This window comes from Vidua chalybeata, chromosome 5 (assembly GCF_026979565.1).
Source record: "Vidua chalybeata isolate OUT-0048 chromosome 5, bVidCha1 merged haplotype, whole genome shotgun sequence".
Classification (NCBI taxonomy): domain Eukaryota; kingdom Metazoa; phylum Chordata; class Aves; order Passeriformes; family Viduidae; genus Vidua; species Vidua chalybeata.
The window spans coordinates 71,993,156-72,015,286 of record NC_071534.1 but is presented as its reverse complement, the minus strand read 5'-3'; the positions used below and the strand labels follow the sequence as shown (position 1 = coordinate 72,015,286).

The 22,131-nt window shown below is 54.4% G+C and overlaps 1 protein-coding gene across 2 annotated transcripts in view; it reads left to right on the top strand.

Moving 5' to 3' along the window:
• The window catches only part of PPP6R2 (protein phosphatase 6 regulatory subunit 2), a 63,936-nt gene that overhangs the window by 16,251 nt on the left and 25,554 nt on the right, over window positions 1-22,131 (top strand). For both annotated transcript variants that reach the window (XM_053943453.1, XM_053943454.1), the window contains exons 2-5: window positions 11,101-11,233; window positions 17,862-18,107; window positions 21,035-21,221; window positions 21,888-22,025. In XM_053943453.1, coding sequence (XP_053799428.1) covers window positions 17,881-18,107; window positions 21,035-21,221; window positions 21,888-22,025 — 552 coding nt within the window. In that variant the 5' untranslated portion in view covers window positions 11,101-11,233; window positions 17,862-17,880. The remainder of the gene's footprint in view (window positions 1-11,100; window positions 11,234-17,861; window positions 18,108-21,034; window positions 21,222-21,887; window positions 22,026-22,131) is intronic.

The window sequence follows — 22,131 nt, the reverse complement described above, 5'->3', positions numbered from 1 at the left end:
AAGGCTGGCTCATAAATAGAGGTTAAGTGGTGCCATGCAGGGAGAACAGCCTGGTGGTGCCTTGTCCTGTGAAAGATGAACTGGGTAGAGAGGGAGAAATTTCCCCATGGAAAGAAAGGGGGTCAGGCCTTGGTCGGGGCTGCCCAGGGAGCTTTGGAGTCCCTGTTCCTGGAGGTGTCCAAGGAATTCCTGGAGGTGGCACTCAGGGCTCTGGGCTGGGGACAAGGTGGGGGTCAGGCACAGCTTGGACTGGATGCTCTTTTCCAACCTCAGCCATTCTGTGCTCCTTCTGAAGAGTCTTTATTTCTTTTAACTGCAAATCTTCTTAAACTTTGCATGGACTGTGTCTGTAATGCCCTGAAAGCTTGAGAAAATGAAAAGGCATTCATTTCATGTCCTGTTTGAGGGCTCTGCTTCGCTGGGGCCTCGGTTCTGGGTCTGGTGGGTGGAGGAGCGTTGGAATATTCTGGTAGGAACTGCAGTGTGTGTGACGGGCTGTTCTGATGCAGGTACAGCCACAAACTCACCTTGGGAGCTTTGAACTGGGATGAAGGACCAGGAAAGGAGCACAGCAGTTGTTTCACTGGGCCACTTGAGGCCGTGTGTTGATCAAATAGGCGTCTGTGGAACGGGCAGCCCTTGATCTCCCCATGGGGTGCAGCAGGAAATCTCAGTTTGCAAATGCTGGCCCTCAGTCTGAGTACAAAGAGGTGTCTTTTGTAACATCGCCTTAGTCTGTGTGGGCAGCAAAGATGAAAACAGCCAAGGTCCACGGAAGGACAAAGTGGGATTTCTGTGGAACGCTGCTTGTGCACCCCAGTAAAAACTAACACCCTGCTCTGAGATCCCAGTCTGGTCATGAACGGGGATTTCTGTGGGGCTGAGCTGTGGTGACCCAGGAGAAAATGTCACTTGTTGCTCAGAGCAGACAGAGTAGCCAGCCCTGAGCGGCATCAAAGTGATCCAGGCAGGCCGAGAGGGAGGAGCCTGGAGTCCTGCAAGGGATGGAAATCAACGCTTCAAGCACCCCAGGACTTTGTTTTGCTAGTTTAATATTCAAATACAGTTGCAAATCTCACACTCAAAGGCTGATGTTTAATGGGAAGCCTAGAGTCTCCCCGGGGTTCCTTGGGACTGATGTTGCTTCCGTGGGGCCGTCAGCCCAGAGGAGCAGGGGAATACCAATCCTGCTGAATTATTGCTGAAATACAGATCACAAACTGGGAGATTCCTCTGCCCTCAGAGCTGATGTGAGCCCAGCAGCACACAGAGGTGAATTTTAGGGATGTATTGAGCTCTGTGTGCACTGAGCTGGTAAAAAAGGCCTTTTTTGTGCTGTTCTGTTTCCCGAGCATTTGGGATCCTTCTCTGCCGCTTTTTCCTGCAGCTTTTGAAGTGCTGTGGTTTCGATTTCTTCGTGTCTGGGTGTGGAGCAGTTAATTAAAAAGTAACATTTAAATCAAGAAGCTGTGCAAATTCTGTCTTTAGCATGGGGTAGGGCAGCAATTAGGAGGCTGCTTAACGAGATACTGGGTGAGGATAAGGTTGATGATCAAAACAAAGTACTCCTGATATCATCTCTTTCTTTGGGAGCTTCAGAAGCCGGGAAGGATTAGAAGGAGCTCTTCATTTCGAGTGCACATTTGTCCAACACAGAGGCCTTCAAGGGTTTATTGCCAGGGGCAGCTTTTTGTTAAAGAACAAACCCAGCACAGCCCCTTTCCATGCAGAGCAGCATCCCACTGTGCCTGTGGTTTCCTGCTGCTGGCTAGGGAACATCGGGTGGCACTGAGCTGGGTGGGATGTGGGAGCTCTGCAGAGGGGTGGGGACAGGCTGGATCCATGGGCTGATGCCAGCAGGGTGAGGGACAGCCAGGCCAAGTGCCAGGTGCTGCCCTGGGTCAGCCCAAGCCCCTGGGGCACTCCAGGCTGGGGCAGGGGGGCTGGAGAGCTGGGAAAGGCCCTGGGGTGCTGTGCCAGCGGCTGGGCACGAGCCCAGGGTGGCCAGCGGGGCAGGAGGCCGATGGCCCCTGGGCTGTGGCAGCCCCGGTGTGGGCACAGCCCCAGGGCAGGGACTGTCCCCTGTGCTGGCCCTGCTGAGGGACCCCCTGGAATCGTGGGGACAGCTCCGGGCCCCTCCTGCCAGGAGAGCCCTGGAGGGGCTGGAGAGGGTCCAGGGAATGGAGCTGGGAAGGGGCTGGAGCCCCAGGAGAGGCCGAGGGAGCTGGGAAGGGGCTGAGCCTGGAGCAAAGGAGGCTCAGGGGGGACCTTGTGGCTCTGCACAAGTCCCTGCCAGGAGGGGACAGCCGGGGGGGTCAGGCTGTGCTCCAGGGAACAGGGACAGGAGGAGAGGGAACGGCCTCAGGCTGGGCCAGGGGAGGCTCAGGGTGGATTTTGGGGAATTTCCTCCTGGAAAGGCTGTCCAGCACTGGCACAGCTGCCCAGGGAGCTTTGGAGTCCCATCCCTCTACTGGGTGGCTTTGGAGGGCTTTTCCAGCCTAAATGGTGCCAGGATTTTGTAATGCAAATGCAGAGATCTTTTTTAATTTGTCCGATGTTAAGGAATAGTGAAGAAATTCATCTTCATAGCTCACAAGGGGAAAACAAAAGCAGATTCTTGGCAAACTGGTGAACTATTTGGTTGAAATTTTATCTGTGAATTTTAAGTGTATCCAGGTGATTTTCAATAAGCAGCTTGGGCCAGGGAATGTCTCAGGAAGCTGAAACACCTCTTTTGGGGCTGTGTGGCAATAATGAACCCCCAGTGAGTTGGGATCACTGCCTCAAGGACTCCGGTGTGTCCTGCTTTGCCTTTATCAGGGATTCCAATAAGAATCGAGCAAATGAGCAAGGCAGGGAGCAAAGGGAATGCTGCTGAATGAGAATGGAGTTATGTAAAATCCTGATGTCAAAGGAGCTGTTTTAATTTTGTGCTGCCGCTTGGGAGGGTGTCCCAGAGCTGCCCCTAGGTGGAGAATCTTCCACAGGTCCTGTCCCTTGGCTGTTCCTCATGGCTGGATGGGATGGGCTCCTGGCATGGTGTAATTTGAGAACAGAGGGGCTGGGTTCATGGAATTGTGGAATCCCAGACTGCTATGGGTGGGAAAGGACCTCAAAGGCCCTCCAGTGCCATCCCTGCCATGGCAGGGACACCTTCCACTGCCCCAGGCTGCTGCAAGCCCCATCCAGCCTGGCCTTGAGCTCCAGGATTTATGTAGGAAGCATTTCCTTTCCTCCTTTGGAGTTTCTCACCATCCTTGGTGCCTCTGCCATTCCTCTGAAGAGAAATCCACAAAGGTCTTGGATTCAATCTTTGCTATGTTAAAGATGAATATGGGAATTATTCCATCTTGGAAGCAGAGACAGAGTGTGTTCCTCAGGAGTCTGAGCTGGGAGCCTAAGGAAGTTGAGAGAGCTCTGAAATAACTGAGTAGCTCATGATTCTCTTCCCCTGGCAGACTGAATCCCAGAAATACTGAGGCTGGAAAAGCCCTCTGGGATCACCGAGTCCAAGCTGTGCCTAGTGCTCACCTTGTCCCCAGCCCAGAGCTCTGAGTGCCACCTCCAGGAATTCCTTGGACACCTCCAGGGATGGGGATTCCAAAGCTTCCTAGGCAGCCCCTGCCAAGGCCTGACCCTGTTCCATGGGGAAATTCCTGCTGAATTCCTGCAGGATGGTGACTTCCTGTCTCCCTTGTCCAGCACTCACAGGTGGAGGACTCAGATGTGCCTGCAGCCCCCGTCAGGGCTGACCCGAGACATTTACATTTGCTCTGAATTTTGGATGGTGTTTGCTTGTCTCTCAAGGAAAGTTGGGTCCTTTTTAGGCAAGTGAAATTGTGCAGTCGAGAAATGTTGATAACCCAAATGATCCAATTTCTTGGGAAGAGCTTGGGGATAAAAATACTGGCGAGTGTAAATTGTTGTGAGGTGGCAGTGGGGTGTTATGTATGAGCCTGGCACCGCTCCTCGCCTGCTTTCCTGGGAGTGCTTGACAGGTCTGGGGATGGATCAGGGCTAGCTTCCAGCTGGGCAGGGAGGGAGGGCTGTGCAGCAGGAGCTGGGAAAGGGCTGGGAGTGACCCTGTCCCTGCCCTGGGAGTCACCAGGCAGCAGTGGGACACCTGGGCACCCTCCATATCCCTGCAGGTGATGCACTGCCGGCTCCAGCTTCTTCCCAGGCAGCACTGGGCTGGGATAACCATAACAACAACAACAACAGCAGCCCCTCTGCTTGCAGGTGTGGGCAGGTCATTGCCCTCAGTGACTGCACTGGGAATCCTGGGCTGTGTTTCCTCACCCAGGGCTGCCTGACCTTGGGGACAGACCTGCTGTGGTTTAAGTGTCTGACTGGAAAACCACAGCAGCTGCACGTCCATCCTGTGGTGTACCTGAATCACAGAACCATGGGATCTCCTGAGCAGGAGGGGACCCACAGGGATCACAGATCCAGCTCCTGGCCCTGCACAGACACCCCAACAATCCCAGCCTGGGCATCCCTGGCAGCAGTGTCCAAACGCTCCTGGAACTCTGGGGCCGTGCCCATTCCCTGGGGAGCCTGGGCAGTGCCCAGCACCCTTGGAAAAGAGCCTTTCCTGATGTCCATCCTATCCCTCCCCTGGCACAGCTCCATGGAGATTTGAAAAGATTTGGAGCAGACTCTGGCAGCACAAGGTGCTGGTTCTGTGCTGGGTCAGTTCCTGTGGAAGATTCCCAGAGCTTGGCCAAGAGTTTAAAATAGTAACTGGTCTTGGTGGCTTCTCCAGTTACCAGGATCATTCCAGGGATCTCATGATTTGTGTATCGTTTTCCAAATGTCCACATGCAGAGGAAAAGAAATTTGCTGTTGCTCTGACCCTGAGTTGATGAAGGAAGAGTTGAAATGATGTTTGCCAGGAGGAGTGGATTTAGGGATGAGCCGGAGCTGGGAGCAGCCAGCAGTGTTTGGGCAGAGAGGGGTGGGCTGGCTGCTCCTTCATGGGATGGAACAGGAGCTCCAGAAAATTGCCAGAGGGTAGGGCTGGATGGGATCTTGGGAATTGGGAATTCCTGGCTGGGCTGGAATTGCCAGAGCAGCTGGGGCTGCCCCTGGATCCCTGGCAGTGCCCAAGGCCAGGCTGGTCACTGAGGCTGGAGCAGCCTGGGACAGTGGGAGGTGTCCCTGCCATGGGCACCCCCTTGTCCTGTCCCTGCAGGCCTTGTCCCCAGTCCCTCTGCAGCTCTCCTGGAGCCCCTTTAAGCTGTGGAAGGGGCTCTGAGCTCTCCCTGGAGCAGCTCCATGGTCTCTGGACTCTGTCCAGCAGTTTATCTCAGCTGTTGTTTATTTACTGTTAGAACCAGTGGCTCTGGGAATATTTTAATTCCCGTATTATGGCTGAGGTTCAGAAGAGTTGGTGGAAGGATCTTCATGTATTTATTTATATATTTATTTACTGGAAATGAGGAAGCAGCAGAGACCAGAGCCCATCCCAGTGACCCCTGGGCTGTGTGGAGTCAGGAATGGGCTGCAGGAGTTTGTGGGTTAGAACTAATCAGGACTGCCTGGAGTGACCATGTTGGTCAGTTGGTGTTTGTGGTCACTTGGCCGTTCTGACTGAGCATTGGGGTGGTGCCTGGATGGTTTTACAGCTCTTCCACCCTTTAATCCCTGAATTCTTGGCAGAGACAAGGAGGGTTAGGGAAGAGCTGAAGGTGTCATAAAACCCCAAGTTCAGAAAGTCGATGCAGGTGTTGATGGTATAAAATCCCCAAAATGGGAAAACCTCTGGGCCATTTTTCCCAGTCTTTGCATCACTCACTCCTGCTGGAGAGAAGAAGCTGGAAAGTCCAACTGGTTTAGGCTGGGATTTTTTTTTTTTCCTTTGACTGTGTTTAGCCATGGAAGGGGCTGCCCAGGGATGTTTGGAGTCCCCATCCCTGGAGGTGTCCAGGGAATTCCTGGAGGTGGCACTCAGGGCTCTGGGCTGGGGACAAGGTGGGCATTGGGCCCAGTTTGGACTGGATGGGCTGGGAGGGCTTTTCCAGCCTGAGGAATTCTGTTGGGGCTGCTCTTAAAGCAGGTGGGAAGAGGCTGAATAAATCCCAAAATATATGTGAGTGGACAATGAGTTTGTGGTTGTTCCGTTCTCCTGTCAGCAGTGCAGGTAGCTTGGAAAATGCTGCTTTTCCTTAATTCCAACAGCTCAAACTCTTTCTTTATCAGTGAAGTTCTTGAGGGAAGTTCTAACTTATATAAAAGGTTGAATTTAGCTCATCTGGGCTGATAGTTCTGATCAACCATGATAAAGTAACTGAGGCAGTGGGAAGACTTTAAATTTTGTTAAAAATAGCCGGGTTTTGTACGTGCCTGTCCTTTTTCAAAGGCTCCCATCCCACTGCTGCCTCCTGGGATGTGCCATGGGATGTATGGGAAAGGCAGGAATTCTGTTCCTCTCATGAGATTCATGTTTAAGGGTTAAAAGGACCTTTTGATTGTTTTTATTGAGGAATTCCTGATTCTCCTCATCCTCTTCCAGTTCCTTTAGCAGCCAAAGAACCCTTTCCTTGTAGTTGGCTCAGAGCAATAGTGGGTATGGATTCACCTCAGGGAAGGGTCATTCCATCCTCTGTGCATCCCTTCTCCCTGGGGAAGGGTCATTCCATCCTCTGTGCATCCCTTCTCCTGGGGAAGGGTCATTCCAGCCTCTGTGCATCCCTTCTCCTGGGGAAGGGTCATTCCAGCCTCTGTGCATCCCTTCTCCTCAGGGAAGGGGTGTTCAGCCTCTGTGCATCCCTTCTCCTGGGGAAGGGTCATTCCAGCCTCTGTGCATCCCTTCTCCTGGCGAAGGGTCATTCCAGCCTCTGTGCATCCCTTCTCCTGGGGAAGGGTCATTCCAGCCTCTGTGCATCCCTTCTCCCTGGGGAAGGGTCATTCCATCCTCTGTTTATCCCTTCTCCCTGGGGAAGGGTCATTCCATCCTCTGTTTATCCCTTCTCCTGGGGAAGGGGCGTTCCATCCTCTGTGCATCCCTTCTCCTCAGGGAAGGGGTGTTCAGCCTCTGTGCATCCCTTCTCCTCAGGGAAGGGTCATTCCAGCCTCTGTGCATCCCTTCTCATTGGGAAGGGGTGTTCAGCCTCTGTGCATCCCTTCTCCCTGGGGAAGGGGTGTTCAGCCTCTGTGCATCCCTTCTCCTCAGGGAAGGGGTGTTCAGCCTCTGTGCATCCCTTCTCCCTGGGGAAGGGGTGTTCAGCCTCTGTGCATCCCTTCTCCTCAGGGAAGGGGTGTTCAGCCTCTGTGCATCCCTTCTCCCTGGGGAAGGGGTGTTCAGCCTCTGTGCATCCCTTCTCCCTGGGGAAGGGGTGTTCAGCCTCTGTGCATCCCTTCTCCCTGGGGAAGGGGTGTTCAGCCTCTGTGCATCCCTTCTCCTGGGGAAGGGTCATTCCAGCCTCTGTGCATCCCTTCTCCCTGGGGAAGGGGTGTTCAGCCTCTGTGCATCCCTTCTCCCTGGGGAAGGGGTGTTCAGCCTCTGTGCATCCCTTCTCCTGGGGAAGGGGTGTTCAGCCTCTGTGCATCCCTTCTCCCTGGGGAAGGGGTGTTCAGCCTCTGTGCATCCCTTCTCCCTGGGGAAGGGGTGTTCAGCCTCTGTGCATCCCTTCTCCCTGGGGAAGGGGTGTTCAGCCTCTGTGCATCCCTTCTCCCTGGGGAAGGGGTGTTCAGCCTCTGTGCATCCCTTCTCCTGGGGAAGGGGTGTTTAGCCTCTGTGCATCCCTTCTCCTGGGGAAGGGGTGTTTAGCCTCTGTGCATCCCTTCTCCCGTCTTCCCCGGAACAGCTGGCACGGAGCGGGAGGAGCCCCTGGCAGGGAGGGTCAGGTGGGATCTCAGGAACAGGTTCTTCCCCAGAGGGTGCTGGGCACTGAGCAGGGCATGGTCCCGGCCCCACAGCTGCTGGAGCTCCAGGGGTGTTTGGACAGCGCTCCCAGGGACAGGATCTGTGGTGATCCCCATGGATCCCCTCCAGCTCAGGATATTCCATGACTCCACGAGTCCAAGGACAGTTGTGTGCTTCCATCCACGTGCTGGCTGTTTAATTGCCAGCTCCCTTAAGCAGAGGGACACAGGGAAGGATCCAGGCTCTGCCGGAGCCCATCCCTGTCCCTGCTGGTTGGGCTCAGGGGTCCTGGTGCAGGCTCTGGGATGGGCTCTGACCCCCATGTCCAGCAGGGATGTGTTACACACACAGCACCTGGCACATGTTCTCACAGGAATAGCCACAGGGACAGCGGGTCTGCTGTTCCTGGGCTCTGCAGATCCTCCAGCAGGGCTGGTCCAGGTGGGAGTTCCCTGAGGAGAGCTTGAGAGAGGAGCTGGGATATACTGAACAGTTGTTCATGACTTGCTAATGTGTAAATGCTTTTCCAAAGGCACTGGAGAGGTTTTTAGTGGGTTTTAGTCTGCTCAGTAACGAGCTTTCCTTACCTGCCTGAGTGGATTCCATGGAAAGGCTGCGGAATATCTTGGGACCATCTGTCCTAAGGCATGGAAGGTGTGGCCAAGGTGGGGAAGGTGGGCTCTGTTCATGGGGTATTGGCACACAGATGTGTGGAAAAGCTGCAACACACTTTGATTTCATTCATGTGCTTGGAGCTGAACCATATCCCTGCAAACTCTGGCCCCATCCCTGGCGGTGTCCCAGGCCAGGTTTGACACTGGGGCTTGGGGCACCCTGGGACAGTGGAAGGTGTCCCTGCCATGGCAGGGCTGGCTCACTGGGTGAGCTTTAAGGTCCTTCCCACCCAAACCATTCCATGATCCCCTGATTTATACAAAATGGACTTTCACCCTTGATTGATATTTTCAATTTGTTCATATTTTTGGGGCCGTGTCTTTCCAATGACAGCCACAGCTCTTTGTGTATATTTGGGATATTTGGGACCAGCTGCTGTCTCATGGAAGAGCTGCAGATCAGCAGCCTCTTGAACTCCTTTGGGTTTTGTTCCCACTAAACTTCAGGTGAGTTCTGTGGGCATTTGGCCAATGCTCCTCCTGAGGGAGACACGGCTCCGATTCTGCTGCCGTGTCGGTCCTGACACCTCGGCAGGGTTTGGCTGCTGTGGGAATGAAGGCTGGATGTGAGGGAATTGTGATCATCAGGAGCTGTGTCAGCCCTTGCCCCTGAGGAGCAGTGCCAGCAGCTGCTGGTGTCACCAGGCGTGTCCCTTGGCCAGCAGATGTGTGCTGGTGACAAAGCAGTGACATGGGGTGGTGGCAGGAGTGCTGGCTGAGGTGACACAGCAGTAACACAGGGTGGTGGCAGGAGTGCTGGCTGAGGTGACACAGCAGTGACATGGGGTGGTGGCAGGAGTGCTGGCTGAGGTGACATGGCAGTGACAGGGAGTGCTGACTGTGGTGACACAAAGTGACATGGGGTGGTGACACACACAGGGAGTGCTGGCTATGGTGACACAGAGTGACATGGGATGGTGGCAGGGAGTGCTGGCTGTGGTGACACGGCAGTGACATGGGGTGGTGGCAGGGAGTGCTGGCTGTGGTGACATGGCAGTGACACGGGGGTGGCAGGAGTGCTGGCTGTGTCCAGGTGTCCCTGGAGGCTCTCTGGAGCCGTTCCCATGAGGATGTGCTGGAGCCCGGGGCTTGCTGGGGTCGGCCAGGCTGGATCCCTTGGTGTCCTGCCTCTGCAGGGACGTGCAGTGCCTGTGAGAACTGATGGAGAGAGGTTCAGGTTGGATATTTGGAACAAATTCCTGCCGGGCAGGGTGGGCAGGCCCTGGCACAGGTGCCCAGAGCAGCTGGGGCTGCCCCTGCATCCCTGGCAGTGCCCCAGGCCAGGCTGGGCAGTGGGGCTGGAGCAGCCTGGGACAGTGGGAGGTGTCCCTGCCATGGCAGGGGTGGCACTGCAGGGGCTCTGGGGGTCCCTTCCCACCCAACCCATTCCTGAGCTCCATGGCTGTGGAATGCACAGCCGACTGAGACTGAGACAAGTTCTCCCTCCCAGACCCCTCTTTGCTCCTGTCCCTGGAACAGCTTCTGTGCATTGTGAGAATTCCATGTGTTCTTCCATGGCTTTTCCAGCCTTGAGCTCTCCAAAGCACCACTGTCCATTTAAGCCAGAATTGTGCAGAATTTTATGGAACTCTTGGTGTTTGTGGCCCAGCAGAGAATTGCTGAGGATGTTCTTGTTGGAGGTGTCCCTGCTCATGGCAGGGGTCGGGCTGTGCTCCAGGGAACAGGGACAGGAGGAGAGGGAGCGGCCTCAGGCTGGGCCAGGGGAGGCTCGGGGTGGACATCAGCAGGAATTTCCCCATGGAAAGGGGTCAGGCCTTGGAAGGGGCTGCCCAGGGAGGTTTGAAGTGCCCATCCCTGGAGGTTTCCAAGGAATTCCTGGAGGTGGCATTCAGGGCTCTGGACTGGGGATAAGGTGGGGATTGGGCACAGCTGGGACTGGATGGGCTGGGAGGGCTTTTCCAACCTCCCTAAATCTGGGACTCTGTCAAAGACTTTGGGACACAGCTTCCAGATAAAAAGGCGTTAAAGTTTAGAAATAAAATCCTGAACAGTTTTTGTTCAGATCAATGCCCTTGGTTTGGGTGAATGTTGTACCTCCAGTTAAGTAATCACTGTTTGGATGATGAGGAAATACATTTATTTTCACATTACATTTAATTTCCATTTGATATGGGGACCTGCTGCTGGTTGGTCTCTGTTTGGGTGTACCCCACAGCACACCAGGAATTCCTGGATTTCAGGAGATTGGTTAAAGCCCAGCTCTGGAGTTGCGGGGGAGCTCATGGGCTGAGCCAGGCTTGGCTCTTCCTCTGTGATCCCGTTCTGCTATCTGTGGTTGTTCTGAGCCTCATCCAGCCTGGCCTTGGACACTTCCAGGGCTGAGCAGTTCACATTTACCCAGTGCTGCAGGAGGGGGGAAACTGGGATAACTAGGAGGATCCTGAGTGGCCTGCTGGTGATGCTTTGGCAGGGGCTGTCAGTCCTTGTGATCTTCCTTTGTGCTGAAAGGTTCTGTGAAAGCTCATTTAGGGAAAAAATGAAAAACCTTTGGCCCCCAGGTACCTTTGGTTATTGGTAACTTTTAAAAATCTTTTCCAGGATTGGAAGCTTGCAAAGGAATTCACACTGGATGAAAACCATTTCCTGAAGCTGGGTCTATTCCAGGAACTGTAACCCAAATGTTTCTCCGTTCGTGGAGGAGATTTCACATTTGAAGAAACTTCTACTGAAGGTAGGAACATCTCCCTGTCCTTTTGTCTGGGAGGGCTTTTCCAGCCTCAGGGATCCTGGGATTCACAGTGTGCTGGCCAGGATCCTCCCTAAAACCAGGTTCAGCTGGGAAAAAGTGCCTCTCAGATCCTGATCTCACGTCCGTAATTGCTGGGAAGAGCATGGAACTCCTCTTTCCCTGTTCTCCTAGGCTCTGCTGTGGCTGTTGCAGGAAATTCCCAGTGGAAGTGCCACACTGCACGCTCATCGTGGGGCAGGAAAAGGGAACAGGCCGGGATCTCTCACCAGAGTTCCCCAGGGAGGAGTGGGAACCTTCCAGCAGAGCAGCTCAAGGCACACAGGAGGAGCTGCCCTCTCCTGCAGCAGTAATTCCATCTGGGATTCCCTGGAGGTGTGGGAGCAGCAGGATCCTTCCCAGTGCCAGCAGTGGAGTGGCTCACTCGGGCATTTTCCTGTTGGGAATTCAGTTGGGAAAAGCTCCCCTAGTGCTCCAAAGGGAGAGATTTTATGTAAAACAAGTTCTCCCATGGAAATAGGTGATGAGTTAAAGATGCACAGATTGGAATGGTTAGGTGGGATACTGGGAAGGAATTCCTGCTGGGAGGGTGGTGAGGGCTGGGCTGGAATTCCCAGAGAAGCTGTGGCTGCTCCTGGATCCCTGGAAACGTCCAGGGCCAGGCTGGATGGGGCTTGGAGCACCCTGGCCCTTGTGACAGCTTTGGTAGGCTGAACCTAATTATTTATGTGTCCCAAGCAGATGTTGATTCCCTGCTGTTCCTCTTCCTTCTGGGATCACTCCCAAATCCACTGACCCTGGTTTGGGATCTGCCTGTGCCTTTTCCTTGTTCTAATTTGTGCTGATTCATGTCTTGCCTTTCATCCCACTGCTGAGTCACCAAAGGAAGGGAGTTTTGCTCTAAAGCTGTTTGGGAATTCCATGCCCAGCCCTTCCATGGGAATTCAGCAGAGCCCTTGATCAGCCTGGCCCTGTCCATCTCTGTTTTCCAGGAGGATTTTCCAGTGGTGGAACAGTTTGCTGAAAAAGCTGGTTTGGGGGGTTCACATTCAGCAGCTTCAGTAAAGTGAGATTTTATTCCCTGGAGCTGGGATAACTTACTGCATAACTGGAATTAAAGGTGGAGAATTCTTGGATGGGTGTGTAGTCCTGGTGTGCTCCAAACTTCCTCCCATACTGGAATTGGAGGGAATTCCCTATGTTTTGGGGTATTTTTTTTTGTTGCTTTGTGTAGCAAAGCTTAAAATTATTTGTTCTTATGGAGAAAATAGGGGAGATTTTGTATTAAAACTTGGGGAAAAAAAAAAAAAAAAAAAAAAAAAAAAGAATCAGCTTGAAATTCCCATCAGGAATCTCTGTCTGTCCAGGCTGAAATCCACCCTAAAAGGAACTGGGACCTGTTCAGCTGGGCCAGAACTGCTGGAGTTGGGGTTGGCTTTGGGATTTTGTACTGGATGTTACCGGCATGGCAGGAGGATCCCCAAACTCTTTTTGGGAATGTCCTTCCCTCAGCACTTCCATGTGCTCCCACCTAGTGAAAACATTCAGTGTTTTATTTTAGCAGGAATGGTCTTAAATGGGCCTAAAAAATCAGTAAATCTTGGGAATTTTGTCCTGGTTTCCAGGAGGAGTTGCCTGTGGGGTTCCTGCCCCTCTGTGCTCACTTTTCCTGGCGTTGGAGTGCACAGAGCATTTTGGAAAGTTTGGAAAATGCTGTGGATATTTTGTCTGTGCCTCTGTTTGCTGAGGCTCAGGGGGGCCCTTGGTGATACAGAACTGGCTGGGAATAACCCTGGGAGAAATCACAGCAACCCAGGGCCTGGATACTCCTGGCACCTTGGGATCGGGGGGGCTGGGAGTCACCTGGGAGTGACCCTGGCACTGGCACCACACCCTGGGTCCCTTTGGGGTCACCTGGGAGTGACCCTGGCACTGGCACCACGCCCTGGGTCCCTTTGGGGTCACCTGGGAGTGACCCTGGCACTGGCACCACACCCCGGGTCCCTTTGGGGTCACCTGGGAGTGACCCTGGCACTGGCACCACACCCCGGGTCCCTTTGGGGTCACCTGGGAGTGACCCTGGCACTGGCACCACACCCCGGGTCCCTTTGGGTCACCTGGGAGTGACCCTGGCACTGGCACCACGCCCTGGGTCCCTTTGGGGTCACCTGGGAGTGACCCTGGCACTGGCACCATGCCCTGGGTCCCTTTAGGGTCACCTGGGAGTGATCCTGGCACTGGCACCACACCCCGGGTCCCTTTGGGGTCACCTGGGAGTGACCCTGGCACTGGCACCACACCCCGGGTCCCTTTGGGGTCACCTGGGAGTGACCCTGGCACTGGCACCACGCCCTGGGTCCCTTTGGGGTCACCTGGGAGTGACCCTGGCACTGGCACCACACCCTGGGTCCCTTTGGGGTCACCTGGGAGTGACCCTGGCACTGGCACCACGCCCTGGGTCCCTTTGGGGTCACCTGGGAGTGACCCTGGCACTGGCACCACACCCTGGGTCCCTTTAGGGTCACCTGGGAGTGACCCTGGCACTGGCACCACGCCCTGGGTCCCTTTGGGGTCACCTGGGAGTGACCCTGGCACTGGCACCACGCCCCTGGGTCGATTCCCTGCTGTTCCCACTGCAGTCCCCAAAGGGAGCCTTGGTTTCCAGGAGGCTGGGTGATCATCCATGAAAAAGAAATAATTAAAGGACAAATTCCCCACTGGTATTCCCAGCCAGGAGCTTGTTGGGCTCAGAACATTCTGTGTAAAACATTGATTTTGTCCTTTATGCAAATGAGCAGCTCTGGGGCAGGTGCTGTCCAGGACATGGCTCTGGGGAGGGTGGAAAATAAAATAAAATTAAATACAATAAAATAAAATAACATACAAAATTACATATAAATAAAATATAATATGTGTCCTCCCCCTAGCTCCTGAGCAGATGGAGGAGGAGAAAAAGAACTAAACAGAGCAGAGGGGGTCCTTTGTTTGGGGTTTTTAACAGCAAGTGTGATACTTATTGGAACTTTCTATAAACTCAGCTGGAATTTTGTTGGCAGGGAATTGAATATTCCCAGCCCTGAGGAGGCAGGGTTTGTTAGTCTTGGAATTCTGTGTCAGAACAGGGAAATTAAATATCTCCTGCATTGTCCCAAAATTCAAACACCCCAACACTGTTTTTTATCGTTAATAGGAATTAATTTATGGGTTGGAAACTGGTGCTGCTGTGCTGGGACAGGGGGGCTTTAATCCAGGTGGGGCCCAAAGACACACCTACAGAAATCACCTTCCCTGCTGGCCTCAGGCTGAGGGAGGGCAGGGATGGATGGGATCTTGGGAATTGGGAATTCCTGGCTGGGCTGGAATTGCCAGAGCAGCTGGGGCTGCCCCTGGATCCCTGGCAGTGCCCAAGGCCAGGCTGGGCACTGGGGCTGGAGCAGCCTGGGACAGTGGGAGGTGTCCCTGCCATGGCAGGGGTGGCACTGCAGGGGCTCTGGGGTCCCTTCCCACCCGACCCATCCCAGGATTCCCTGAGCCTTTGGTGCCCACGCAGAGGATCTTTAATTGCTGTGGTTAATGAGCTGTCCCAGAGCCTGCTGCCTGCAGGGGTTGCCATGGGGCTCTCCTTGGCTGCAGCCCCTCTCCTCCTTCCCAGCCCTGCAGTCCTGCAGAGCCTTGGTGGCTTGGGCTGACCCTGGAATTTCCCTGCGTGGGGTTTGGAGATGCTCCCTGAAATGCATCTCAGGTCTGACTGTGCTGCAGGTACTGACACAGAGCTGCTCTCCTGGAGCCCCCGTGGGTTTTGCTCTCATTGGATAGTCCACAAATAAAATCAGCAGCTGGGAAGGGCTTTGAGTGTCCACCTGAAAAAGGGAAAACAGCTCTGCTTTACTGGTGGAAGAGTGACCTAAATTTAAGTACTGAGATGGCAGAAGTGGCAGATCCCATGGAAACAGAGAGTTCTGGAATGGGTTGGATGGGAATGGGCCCCAAAGCCCCTGCAGTGCCAGCCCTGCCATGGCAGGGACACCTCCCACTGTCCCAGGCTGCTCCAGCCCCACTGCTCAGCCTGGCCTTGGACATTCCAGGGATCCAGGGGCAGCCCCAGCTGCTCTGGCAATTCCAGCCCAGCCCCTCTCCACTCTCCCAGGGAAGGTCAGGCAGCTTTTCTTGGAGATGTAGAAAAAGTTCAGGAAAGCTGTGGAATTGCCAGGATTACAATGGGTGTCAGTTTGGAAGGTGAGAATTCCATGTGGATTCCATGCCAGTGGAGGGAATATTTCTGCATTTGGGTTGACTGAGCCCCCAAACCTCCTTCACTGAAGGCCTTTGGTGCCAGATTTTCCCTCGGTGAATTTATAACCAAGCAGAGATGGTTAAAAATACCCAAAGAACAGTTTGTGAGGAACACACCGAGCCCAGCAGTGCTGTCACTGCAGTGTCATGTAGGTTGAGCATTCAGATGGCTGCTCCCAACTCCGAAATTCAGTGCTGAAATCCCAGAATCCCAAAATCCTTGGGGCTGGAAAAGCCCTCCCAGCCTATCCAGTCCAAACTGTGCCTGACCCCACCTGTCCCCAGCCCACAGCCCTGAGTGCCACCTCCAGGAATTCCTTGGACACCTCCAGGAATGGGGGCTCCAAAGCTCCCTGGGCAGCCCCTGCCGAGACCTGACCCCCTTTCCATGGGGAAATTCCTGCTGATGTCCAACCTCACCTCCCCTGGCCCAGCCTGAGGCCGCTCCCTCTCCTCCTGTCCCTGTTCCCTAGAGCACAGCCCGACCCCCCGGCTGTCCCCTCCTGCCAGGGACTTGTGCAGAGCCACAAGGTCCCCCCTGAGCCTCCTTTGCTCCAGGCTCAGCCCCTTCCCAGCTCCCTCAGCCTCTCCTGGGGCTCCAGCCCCTTCCCAGCTCCGTTCCCTGGGCATTCCAGCCCCTCAGGGTCGTTCCTGGGGCACTGCACTTTGAATCCCCCATTTCCATCCACTGCTACCCCAACCCTAGTTTGCCCTTTTGTTATCCTGATTTTTCTCTGTGTGAGTTCTATTAATGATGTTTTTCCACTTTGCTTTTCTAATACCTGAAATTTTGGAAAAGCTGTGAGTTACATCAAACCAAGGCATTGTTCAGACCACTCCTAGGAGACTCTTCCAGGGCTCTTCCTCTTGCTTAACATTTCCTCTTCCAATTCTGCCCTTCACCGTCTCACCTCAGCTCCTCAAAAACCCTTCACAGTTCTGTTCTGGCCACAGCACCAGGTACAGAATTCACAGAATCCTGGGATGGGTTGGATGGAAAGGGACCTCAGATCCCCTCCAGTGCCACCCCTCCATGGCAGGGACACCTCCCACTGTCCCAGGCTGCTCCAGCCCCAGTGTCCAGCCTGGCCTGGGGCACTGCCAGGGATGCAGGGGCAGCCCCAGCTGCTCTGGCAATTCCAGCCCAGCCAGGAATTCCCAATTCCCAATCTCCCATCCATCGCTGCCCTCTGGCAGTGGGAGCCATTCCCTGTGTCCTGTCCCTGCAGGCCTTGTCCCCAGTCCCTGTGCAGCCATTAACACAAACAGCAGGCAGTGGCTGTCACTCCCCAGGGACACGGGACACATCTGGACACATCCTGGGCAGTGCCAGCCCTGGCTCCCACACTCTGCACATGCAGCCCCTGGGCTCAGCCATGTCCCTGTGCCACATTCCCAAATGATCCAGCAGCACCATGTGACTCCATACCCAGGATCACAAGGCTGTTTTTAACCTAACCCACATCCTCATTTCCGCACACAGGACTCTCTCCATCCTTTCCTTCGGCTTTTTCCAGCATCCAAATTTTCCCTGTGCCTGATCTTCAGCTGGTCGCATTCTGCATAACCTCAGCTACAGGACAGCCTGGACATTGTCCTCCTAAAAACTCATTTTCCCTCCAGGAATGAACTGAGGGGGATCTGCCTTCCAGTCACCAGAGCAGGGCCTTGCAAAAGGGTGAAGACCCCAATTTTCCCATTAGATTTTAAATCTCTCAGTCCTTCATGGTGTAACTTCCACAGTGAAGCTCTGAATGAAGCATTCACAGAACCAGGACATGGAACAGGGGAAAAACAGACTTCCTTTTACACATCAGGATTTTCCCACTTGGAATCCTGGGGGCAGCTCTGGAGAGCCCTGGAGGGGCTGGAGAGGGTCCAGGGAATGGAGCTGGGAAGGGGCTGGAGCCCCAGGAGAGGCCGAGGGAGCTGGGAAGGGGCTGAGCCTGGAGCAAAGGAGGCTCAGGGGGGACCTTGTGGCTCTGCACAAGTCCCTGGCAGGAGGGGACAGCCGGGGGGGTCAGGCTGTGCTCCAGGGAACAGGGACAGGAGGAGAGGGAACGGCCTCAGGCTGGGCCAGGGGAGGTCAGGGTGGATATTGGGGAAATTCCTTCCCCAGGAGGGTTGGAAAGCACTGGATGGAGTCCCTGTCCCTGAAGGTGTTCAAAAAATGTGTGGACGTGGCACTTGAGGACACGGGGTGGTAGTGGCTGGGGTTGATGGTGGGACTCGATGGTCTCAGAGGTCTTCTCCGACCTCAGCGATCCCGTGATCATCCACAGTGGGTGTGGAGCAGTAACCGGTGCTTTCCCGCCCCCAGCCAGTCGCGTCCCATCACCATGTTCTGGAAGTTTGATTTGAACACAACGTCACACGTGGACAAGCTGCTGGACAAGGAGGATGTGACCCTGGAGGAGCTGATGGACGAGGATGACGTCCTGCAGGAATGCAAGGCCCAGAACCGGCGGCTGCTGGACTTCCTGTGCCAGCAGCACTGCATGGAGCAGCTGGTCACCCTCATCACCCACGAGCCCCCCGTGGACATGGACGAGAAGGTCCGATTCAAGTAGGTATTGGATCCCTGCTCCCCCGGGACATGCCAGCCAGGGATCCCGGGGCTGGAAACAGAGATTCCACCTGGGTTCCGTCCCACCGCCAGGGGTGGCACCTCCTGGGGGCGAGGGAGGCTTTGAGCTCTGGGGATGTTCCAGCACTTGGGGTTTGCAGGGAATTGGTTTGCTTTTGATGGTTTGACGTTGAGTTGGTCTCCAAAAAAAATCCTATTTCAAGTAATGTCTCCAAAAAAACATAGCTCAAGTAATGTCTCAAATAATCAAATCTCAAATAATGTCCAAAAAAAAAAAATCCTATCTCAAGTAAAGTCTCCAAAAAATCTTATCCCACTCTTCCCTCAAAATTCAAAGCCACTTGAGTAAGTTTTTATAGGAAAGGGAAGCACAAGAGGTACAAATCTCAGAACTCAATGGGTTTCCAATCCCATAGAACAAAGTGAGCTGGAAAATGAATAAAATCTGGAATATTTTCAGTGTGCTGCACGTCCAGATACTGCTGATTTCAGGGATCACAGCTCCAGGCAGGCCCTGCCTCTGCTCAGACCACACTGAGCTCCTCACAGGGGCTTGCTTCTCACCAAAGTTGTGTTAATGGATTTTTAACCCAATGTATACTCAAAAATATTGACATTTGGGTTTGTGGAGTTTGTTTGCTTTTGTGAAGTTTATATAAAAATAAAAGGCTGCTCTGGCTATAAATAAATGAAACTGGGCAGGTTTTTCCTGGTGGGAATGGATCAGGGCTGGGGTTGGTGGAAAGCCACAGAAGTGCCACGTTCAGGTGTGGTTTTGGCTAAGAGTTGATAATGGTGTGAGGTGGCTGTTCCCAGGTGAGTGAATGCCCAGGAGTATGTGGGGTAATAACTTGGAATATCCTGTGGCTGCTGTGCGAGGGTGAATTTGGGACCCACCCTGCTCTGAAGGGACCCACCTGCAGAGCTGCCTCAGCCCTGGGGCCAGCAAAGGACCTGGAGCAAGTCCAGAGGAGCTGCTCCCAGGGCTGGAGCCTCTCTGCTCTGGCGTCAGACTGGGAGAGGTGGGAATGTTCCCCTGGAGAAGGGAAGGATCCAGGGAGAGCCTCCAGCACATTCCAGGCCCTAAAGGGGCTCCAGGAGAGCTGCAGAGGGACTGGGGACAAGGCCTGCAGGGACAGGACACAGGGAATGGCTCCCACTGCCAGAGGGCAGGGATGGATGGGATCTTGGGAATTAGGAATTCCTGGCTGGGCTGGAATTGCCAGAGCAGCTGGGGCTGCCCCTGGATCCCTGGCAGTGTCCAAGGCCAGGCTGGGCACTGGGGCTGGAGCAGCCTGGGACAGTGGGAGGTGTCCCTGCCATGGCAGGGGTGGCACTGCAGGGGCTCTGGGGTCCCTTCCCACCCAACCATCCCAAGATTCCCTGATTGTTTCCAAACAGGTGAAGAATGAGGGAAGGGGGGGACAAGGACATAGGTTTCAAGAAGGAAACTCCTGCTGGGACGCCGAGGGCTGTTGTTCATGGAGCATTTTCTTGGCAGCACTTGGAACTCCCAGGCAGAAAGGGAACTTGGGGCTTCCAGGCCCATAAGCATCTCCAAAGCCTGGAGAGGGGAAGGAGGGTTTTAGCTCATTAGAAATCAGGGAAGCTTTTGGGATAAATAAAAGCTGAGCAGCAGAAAGAATGGACTCTGTGTAAATCCAGATGGAATCCCACTTTTGGCTCTTTGGGAAAGGTTATAAAAGTTGGTGAAGTGGAACAAGGAGAAACTTTATAGCTTTGGAAGGATCTGGGGCTCAGGATATGTGGAGAGGGGATCATCCAAGGGCTTTATCCCTGGAACAGTGGGAGATGGAGGTTCATAAAGTTCAGAGGGGAAACTGCAAAGAGGAAGTGTCCCTGGAAAATCCCCATCCAAGCAGAACTTGTGGAATTAAACCCCTGAAAGGAGGCTGGACAGGAAAGGAGAGTGTGAATCTTGGATCTGCAAATGAGCTGCTGAGCCCAGGGGTGAGGGAAGCTCAGCTTCCAGGCGTCAGAGGGGGAGTTTGGGTGAGGTGAGTTCCCTGCAGCCTGGAAACCTCCAGGGCTGGGATGTGGTGCCAGAACGGGAATGGTGAGGGGTTGGATCAGACCTGGGGCTGTGAGAGCTGCAGGAGCAGAACCTGCTGGGACAGGGAGAGCTCCCATTTCTCCACTGTCCATGGGATGTGTATCCCAGGGAGGCTCCACACACAGATCTTTAGGAATTGTGGGTGCTTTTTGCATGGAATGAGCCAGGAAAAGGAGAAAAGAGTCCTGATGTCCCCTCGGGGCTGTAAGGGATGTAGGGGCTGGAAGGTCCCTCTGTGGTGGTGACAGTGACATCCTCAGCCTCAGCTCCTTGGGCAGCACCAAGCCTGGAACAGCAGCAGCAGGGCCTGGGGGGCTTTTGGAACCTCCAGGGCTGGAACTGCAGGAACAGGAGGAGGCTGCTGCAGGAGGGAATGGTGCAGGGAAAGGGTCAAAACTCCCAGTTGGCCCAGAAGTGTTTTAGTGGCTTGTGGGGAGTGCAGAGCTTGGATTGCAGAGATTGGGAAAGATCCTGGTGTAGAAACCTGGTGTGGTCACAAGTCACTAATAACCCATTGTGGGAAAATTGTTCCTACCAGAGGGAATCAGTCATGGAATGGGTTTGGGTGGGAAGGGACCCCAGAGCCCCTGCAGTGCCACCCCTGCCATGGTAGGGACACCTCCCACTGTCCCAGGCTGCTCCAGCCCCAGTGCCCAGCCTGGCCTTGGGCACTGCCAGGGATGCAGGGGCAGCCCCAGCTGCTCTGGGCACTCTGTGCCAGGGCCTGCCCACCCTGCCAGCCAGGAATTCCTTCACCTCCTGAGACCTTTGCGGAGGGCAGATCCGCAGAGTTCCCATCTCACCTGTGGTCGCTGCGGGTGTGTCGCTGCAGGTATCCCAACACGGCCTGCGAGCTGCTGACCTCGGACGTGCCGCAGATCAACGACAAACTGGGCGGGGACGAGACCCTGCTCAACATCCTCTACGACTTCCTGGACCACGAGCCCCCCCTGAACCCCCTCCTTGCCAGCTTCTTCAGCAAGACCATCGGGAACCTCATTGCACGGAAAACAGAACAGGTGGGGATGGGATCTGTCCCGATCCAGGCAATTCCCCGGCACGGCACTGCCCGTGTTGTGTCCTTGCTGTGAGCTCGTGGTATTCCTGGGGCTGGGTTTAAGGTTGGAGGTGAAATGGAGTCTCTGGAAAGTTCTGGAATTCCTCAGTGCAGGGAGATGCTGGTGTAGACAGACTCTTCCCAGAGTTTTGGGTTAGGATCTGCCACGGCCGGGATATCCCCATGGCACAGCTAAAGCTTCACTTTTCATACCAAGGCATTTTGAGGATCATCAGAGTCATCCCAATCCATAAACAAGGCCTCAGGCTCATCCTTATGGAAGGGGTGCCGAGGCATGGGCTGAACAGAGATTCAGGAATACTCACATCCCAATAAATGCTGGGGCTGTAAATGCTGCCTGATAGGGAGCTTGAGAGGAAAGGGAAATTCTCCAGCTTCACTTATTTCCTTGGCATTGGGTTTCTCTGTGGCACAGAGGGGAGAAAAGTTGGCAGAAAAGATCTGATTTGGTGTTGCCTTGGAATAAGAAGTATTCCCTTGTTCCCTGGAGAGTTCCCAACCCAAGGTCAGTGATTGAGACACAAAGGAGAAGCTCCAGGAGTTGTGGGGGATTTGTGAGGGAGCTGTGTGTCCTGCTGGCAGCTGATGCAGGCTCCTGTTTCCACAGGTGATCTCATTTTTGAGGAAAAAGGACAAGTTCCTGAGCCTGGTGCTAAAGCACATCGACACCTCTGCCATGATGGACCTGCTGCTGCGCCTCATCAGCTGCGTGGAGCCCACGGCGCTGCGCCAGGACGTGCTCAACGTGAGGGCCTTCCCCTCCCAGCCCCTGTCCCTGCCTGGCTCGGGACAGATGGGGTCTGTGGGTGTTCCATCCCAGGAGCAGATCCACCCCTCTGGCAGCTCCTGTT